Source organism: Nothoprocta perdicaria, unplaced genomic scaffold, assembly GCF_003342845.1.
Source record: "Nothoprocta perdicaria isolate Ctin4 unplaced genomic scaffold, notPer1 scaffold_256, whole genome shotgun sequence".
Lineage (NCBI taxonomy): Eukaryota > Metazoa > Chordata > Aves > Tinamiformes > Tinamidae > Nothoprocta > Nothoprocta perdicaria.
Genome location: NW_020455484.1, coordinates 798,141 through 805,488, shown reverse-complemented (window position 1 = coordinate 805,488; position 7,348 = coordinate 798,141). Strand labels below are relative to the sequence as shown.

The following is a 7,348-nucleotide window of genomic DNA, read 5'->3' as shown; positions in this document are numbered from 1 at the left end:
GTAACATTTACCCTCATTTTCCCTTCTGAAAGCAAACAGAAGATGCATTTAAAAATGACTATTCTAATTCTTTGTGGCATCAGGGAAGTAAGCTGTTAGTCTTTCATGTGCAGGTCTTTTTTTGAAGGTCAAAAATAATAGGCAAAAAAAGCCCTGCTAAATTCTTTTTTAAAGAGATCTGGAAAAATATATCCATCTAGAAAATGATGAAAGTTCAGCTACTGTTTTAAAAGGCACAGGCAATCAGCTCTGCCAGAATATCTACCAATATATTACACCACCAATATCAATCCTTACAGCTTGCGTAAGAAACAAAGTAATCGGAAACAAGGATGACTGGTAGTTAAAGGGATGGGAGGAATTGAGTCAGAGGATCTGTTCAAGGCACCTGCTATAGATATGTACTTTAGTCAYGGTAACAGCAATAGCTTCTCAACTTAAGGTACAGTGGCATAGTGCGGGTATCCAGATCAGATGCCATCCAGCATTTTGAATGCTTTTGCAACCAGGGAAAAGAAGGGGGTTGATGCTTATGTCAAATGTGTTTAGGATGCAGTTTTTGCATAGTTCTGAGAGCCTGTCTTTTAGCACTGATGAACACCCAAATGACTCTCACTACAGTCAGAGAAGATCTCCTAAGAAGTCTTCAGCCAGCTAGGAAAATCAAGCCCTAGAGTATGAGTTTACTAGGATATTGACTAGGACTAGGACACTAGGATTACTGACAAAGCAGACAAGACAGCCAGGCCCATCTTCAGCAAGCCAGGGCCACCCAGCTCTAAAGAGTCTTCCAAGTTAAGCAAACTTCATGTTTGCCAGGTTCTTGCTGAAGAGATGGGACAAAGTACCAGGTCTAATCTGTGTTTTAAAGAATATTCTTGCTTGGCAGGAGAGGAAGGAACCTAACAAAATTGTTTCCCTGGCCTCCAGAACTCTAGGAATTTCACTTGCTTATTAGCTAACGACAAATTCAGAGAAAGAACCACTGACAGAGAAGCCAGTCTAAGTCCCAATGTTAGGGAAATAAGTATCCAGAGTGGGGAAAAAAATAGCTGCAGCACTTTACAAGAATATGCCCCCATACATGGCCACAATGAGAGGAAAGAAAGGGAGTGGAGAAGGAGGAGTCAGTGAGTAAGAGAAAAAGCATTTATGGGACTTCACAAAGCTTTTTGTCACAGGCTGCGTGAAAGACATCATAAAATGTATTTGTGTTGTTCCATGACAATGTCACCACACCCTATACAAAAGGTGATAGCATCAAACTTCATCTGAGTCACCTAGACCAAAATAACTTGACAGCCAACGTTAATCAAACACTCGATGCTGCTCTTCAGTTCTACCAAAAGATAATGGAAAGAAGTACTGTAAACTTTCTAGGAAACAATCCTTTCAGTAGGACCTAGTAATCTTTTCTGACATATTTCAGTGGTTCTATTGCCCAGATACTTGTAAAGGCCTGGGAGAAAAAAAAAAAAAAAAAGGATTTTCTCACTTTGTGTGAAATGCTTGCACTCACTCTCGCAGTTGGAACCTTGTTCCTTGTAGTTCATAGTTTGGAAGGAGAGAGGGAGAGTTCAACAAACTTTATGAACAGTGTCATAAGAGCTATGCAAAATGCATTCCTCTCCTCTCATATGCCTTGTCTTTGCAATCAACGATAGGGAATCTTACAAAAAGTAAAAGCTTGCAAGGCATGGAGGCCAAAAAAAAAAAAAAAAAAGAGAGAGAAAAGAATAAAGAAGAAACAAGAAAAAAACTGAAAAGAATTTGCATTACAAGAGAATCTTATTGCAGTATTAAAGTGATCTGACTGCCTTGAGCTTTAAAAGGGAAGCAGAGGCAGTTTCCATTACAAATCTTAGCAATCAATCATCTTCCTCTACCCCAGAACACCTCAGTGGCTTTTCTGTTCTGGTTATTCTCCTCGTCACGTAACAGAGCCGGCCACTGTGTCCCCAGTCCATTCTCCATCACTATATAGCATCTGATTTACCCAAGAAATAAGCATTCYTTAACTCCACCACTCCACCAATGTCCTAGACCAGCTGGAGGAAGGCAAGGGAGAATAGAGATAGAAAATCTTGTCTGACCTCTGTGAATCCTGTGGGCAAACAACTCAGTTTCCTGGAGGGTAGGCCTGGAGTATGTCATTTTTACTTTACATAACCACACACCAATTTAAGCAACCTATGTATATACTAAGGCTATTTTTAAAATGTCCCCAAGCTAACTACCCCTGTTCTACATTTCATCCCAGACTGGTTCCTTTACCTCCAAGCTTTTTTTAACCATTTGCGCAACTGCCCTGCAGATTTTGACAAAGGCTTTTGCCTTTTTTTTTTTTTTTTTTGCTATGCTCCCAGAATAGATTTAAGATCAACTTATTTTCTCTCAGGTAAATAAAGCTTACAGCAATGCTGTTCTTCASTGCTGCCCTTCCCTTACCCTCTCCCTCTGCTCTTGTTCTCCTCCAGAACACCCTGCCTCTGCGACACCACCTAGGAAGGACCCAAGATGTTGGTGCTACTGGCTGGTATCTTCGTGGTCCACATTGCCACTGTCATCATGCTCTTCGTCTCCACCATTGCAAATGTAAGTAGYGGCTACCTTGAATGAGACAGAGAGCTGTGGCAGTCTTCTACAGCAACAGACCTATATAACAGACCTATGGGCAGACAGACCTGCTGCTAGGTGCTCCTAACCACAGACTAGGAACACCCACTTACAACAAAGATTAAATAAAAGGCAGTGAGTTAAAGGCATGCTCACACAGCAGAAAAGAGCAGAACTGACCAGGACTTTGTACTGACCTGATCCAGGCTGCCTCCTTGGCAGCACAGGAGCCTCTGATCAGATGATCTGGTTTAGGGCTTCAGCTTCAGGAGTCTGCACGCGGACCCTGTGGTGGGGAAGGTCGAGGGTAAGCATCTGCAGCCCCCTTGGAAAGGTGGCCCCTGTTTGCCATTCCTATCCCATAAGAGCAGCACCTGAGCACTCCTTGCTCAAGAGAGAGATAAGCACACAAGATTAGCAGATGATAGTTTGGAGCTGATATTTATCACTCCATCTGGCAGTCAGTCTATTATATAATTATACGGTCTCCCATGCCTGCCTGCTTTGGTGATAATAGCTTGCTCGCAGGAGCTGTTCAGGCAGCCATGAATGCACCTCCCAATATTACATCTTCCCGTGACATACAAAACCCCACAGACAAAACGGACAGGCTGCGGAACGGCCACTACCAGTGCGGCACAAGGGGCATGGCCCCCAGCGCGCTCGTCCCGCGCCAGCAGCGAGCACCCCCTGGCCACCCCGGCCTCCGCCTTGGGGGGCACCGGCTGGGGGCCGTGGTGAGCCGGGTGTCACCCCACAGCATCGGGGCCCGCAGCCCGCCATAACCTGCGCTCTGTGAGGAGCGCGAGGAGGGCGCGGGCCGTGCCCGGGGCGAGGGGGACCCCTGGCGGCAGCGAGGGCCCCCCGGCCGCGGGGAGGGTGGCCGGGGACCGGCTTTGGGCCCCTCGGCGAGCGCCGCAGGGCCAGGTGCCTCTGGGGGCTCCCCGTCCTCGACACAGAAGGCGGTGCCGGGGCGCCCACCCGCTCTGCGTCCACCGCTTGGCCCTTCCCCCGCGTCCTGTATCTCCCGGCAGGAGGGGAGAGGATAGCTGCAGCAATGTTCATGTGTTACAGGAACAGATTTCCCCTTGTATTTTGTCTGGGCAAGGGAAACGCCGCTTGGCTTTCCAAGCCTTCYGTCATCTCCTTCCCACTTTGGATGTTTGTCTGTCGCTGACATATCCTGATTTCCTGCCTTCCCTCYTGTGGCACTTGAGCCACTGCTCCTCCGGTCGTGGGTTAATGTGACAGGAGGCCAAGGTGATCCTGGCCAGCAAACCAAAGAAGCACCCCTGCCATGACATAACAGTTTTATCCTCTTTCAGGTCTGGATGGTGGGTTATTATAACACACAAGAAGTCTCTTCAGGACTCTGGCTACGGTGCAACAAGAGCTGCACGCAACTGCTAGTGGCCTCCAGTGATGAAGGTAGGCTACATGTTCATTTTCACAATGGTGATGATTTGCAGGACATGGGTATGCAGTGCCAATGCTGAGTCCTGACCCTCTCCATTCTGTTCCCTCTCTGTGTTCATAGCTTCCCTCAAAACAGTACAAGCTTTTATGATCCTCTCAATCATCTTCTCCGTCATCGCGCTTGTCGTATTCATCGTCCAGCTGTTCACCCTGGAGAAAGGCAAACGCTTCTACATCACTGGAGCCGTCATGCTGGTTTGCTGTAAGTATGGACCCCTTKTGATGGCTCCGCTTGCTTCCCAATGCCTCCGTGAGCACAAGTAGTGGCACGTGTCAGCTACACATGGCCATGACGGGGAGGTCATCAGTCAGCTGAAAGTTTCCAGTGGCCCAATTTTTTTGATACAGCATTGGGGAACTGGAAAGTGATTTTTCTTATTTAAGTCGAACAATGAAAATATTTTCAGATCTTCTTTAGAAAACCCCAATGGACTTTGCAAAGTACTTTTGAAGGACAACAGAAGAGAAACACACAAGTCCTTCTTGGGAGGAAGGGTCAGGGGGAATAAGTTACATTGCTACTGCTCCTGGATTCAACATATAGTATTAAAATGCCTGCAGACAGTGTTACCAGTTCCCTCCTAACAATGGTTTATTCCCTGTGGCACCCACTAAACAAGTCCCAAGTGTCTCACGTCTTCATGTCTCCAAGAGAAATCCTCCAAAAATAAACCTAATGGGTAGCAGCCCATCTCTCAGGTGGTACAATACACGCAGTATGCTCTCAAGGGACACCAGTATTTCTGATGTCCTACAGCAATGTCGCTTTCTGTGTTTGCCAACCCTTTTTCTCTCCCTGCCTTCTTTCCTACAGGGCTGTGCATTCTGATYGGAGTCTCCATTTACACGGCTCGGTTCACAAAGTTGCCTGGGACCACACGAGTTCACCACGGCTACTGCTTCATATTGGCCTGGATCTGCTTTTGCTTCAGTTTCATCATTAGCATACTCTACCTTGTTCTTAGGAAAAAATAAGGCTGATGGGAGTGCAGGGGAGAGGGTTGGCTACTGGGGATGGGGAGTAATTGCTCTGCTGAGAGAATTGTTGGGCCTATCGAAAAACCAGAAACAGCCACCATCACAACCACTGCCACCACCACAGAAAAATAACTAACAAACCCCAAATCCGCTCAGAAACATATTCACCAACCTGAGGGAGAAGCAGCTGTGATTGATCAGTTATTCCTGGGGCTGTTGTGCCAGAAATCTGCARGTGACCCAGACAGCTGTGCTGCTTTTCTGCAAACATCATACCTTTACACTGCCAAGCTCAGCAGTGACAACTGAAGGGCACTACAAAAGTGAGGGCTCCATTTTTCTTTCCCTTCCTAGTGTCCTTCCTACTTACTTCTCTGTGTGCCTTGTGGGTTGGGCAACGAGGCTTGCAACCCCTTTCTTGTACATTGAAACAAATGGGATGGGCCTTTTGTTACATTTTTCTAAATATATATATATATATATATGCATATATATGAAAGTTAAAGGCATTGAATTGAGAATCAGCCCAAAGAAATCAGGTGAAACTGATGTTAAAAATATCAGAACTGAGGCAGATTTTTTTTGCTGTTCTGTTTTCTATTTGACATTCCCATGGTTGAATCAGATATAGGTAGGATGGACAGATATATAGACATGGGATACAGAAAAGGAGAAGGACAGAGAGAGAAAGGGAAGGGGCGCAAGGGTTCCTGATTACAGAGGACACACTTGCTCAATGATGCATAYGGGGGGAGTCATTTGGCTGTATGTCTGCACTAAAACCTCCTGATCAGCTCTCTAGCATGTCAACATGTAGCCAATATGTGCACATGCCAATATGTGCAATGTAGCACTGCTATATTGCATATTTTAGGTAGGTAGTACTTTTTTCACACCCTGGACATGGCATTAATTGATAGTCCCACCTTGTGGCACAGCTCATCTCAAAGGCAGATGTTACTGGTTAAGAGCAAACCTATTCCCTAATGAGAGAAATGGAGAGATAAGGCAGAACCTGAATTCTGTCCTGTGGTGCATGATCTTAGGCCAGTCAATTAACTTGGTGCTTTTACATCTGCCAAATTTTTCCATAAAGCTGTACCTACCTCCCCAAGGTTGCTGAGAGATTTTTATGTCCCCTCTGTAAGATAAAATCCCATGTGAAAGACTGCATGGGAAAGTTAAGCCCTACTATTCCTGCAATCCACATGTTTCTGCCACTCTGAAGAATCTCAATTGCAAATGGAATTTGTAAGGGATAAGAGGTCAAAATTTCCTGCGACTCTAACCACAACTAAAAGGCAGAGAACATCAAAAAAACATGGGTGCAGATTGTGCATGAATGTTATTCTCTCMCTCTCTTTCCCTCTCTCTTTCTCTGTTACATTCTCCTCCTATATAGACTGTCAGTTTGGTGGGTATATTCTAGTACTGTATGTTGCTGTTTCATTAACAAAGGTTTTTTCGTATGCAGTCATTGTAAATATTTTGAAATGCGTATTTTTAACTTTGAGGGTATAAAAATACAATCTGATTCCCTTTATTATAAAGAGTTCTGCTTTTGCATTTTTTTTCCATTAGTGTTTCAGAATGTTTGTTCAGAAGTGTTTCATGTTTGTTAACAGAAACACTTGAGTTCTGTCGAATCAAAGCTCAGTCTCTTAGGATGATACAGAACTATCATGTTCTGCTGGCATGCCAGCATATGAGATTTCCCATTTGGAAGGGAGAACCAAGCAGAACAACTCTGAGCTCCTGTTTCAGGTTCTTTGAAAGCTCAGGCAAACACTATGGCCTTAGTAACAGTAAGTCCCAGAGCCAAGCTTTGCTTTATGTCCAAGAGACCTGGAAATGTACTTCACTGTTCGGACTGACACTCTGGCAGAACTTCCCATCTGTGGAACCTGGCACATAAGAACCTGCAGTATTTATGTACTAGGTCAACCCTGAGCACAGCAAGTCCTAAAGTGAAAGGACTTGCCAAGTCCTTTGTGAAATTGCCAAGATGTCTGTCTCAGTTACTTGACTTAGTTAAGCCCCTTCCTCCTTAGATCCGCCTTAGAGAATCACATGGCATCACCTCAATGGTTGAGGTTAGAAGGAACCTTTAGAGATCACCTAGTCTAACTCCCTGSTCCAGCAGGGACACCCAGAGCACATGGCACAGGGTGGCATGCAGGCAACTTTTGAAGATTCACAGATTCACAGAATATTTAAGGTTGGAAGGGACCTCTACAGATCATCTAGTCCAACCTTCCTGCTCAAGCAGGCACACCTA

General features: G+C 45.3%; 1 protein-coding gene across 1 annotated transcript in view; it reads left to right on the top strand.

Annotated features, from left to right (window-relative positions):
• EMP1 (epithelial membrane protein 1) overlaps nt 1–5,067 on the top strand; it is a 13,191-nt gene extending 8,124 nt beyond the window's left edge. Inside the window, exons 2-5 of the mRNA XM_026040420.1 lie at nt 2,478–2,595; nt 3,942–4,044; nt 4,154–4,294; nt 4,907–5,067. Coding sequence (XP_025896205.1) covers nt 2,518–2,595; nt 3,942–4,044; nt 4,154–4,294; nt 4,907–5,067 — 483 coding nt within the window. The 5' untranslated portion in view covers nt 2,478–2,517. The remainder of the gene's footprint in view (nt 1–2,477; nt 2,596–3,941; nt 4,045–4,153; nt 4,295–4,906) is intronic.
• The last annotated feature ends 2,281 nt before the right edge of the window (nt 5,068–7,348 follow it).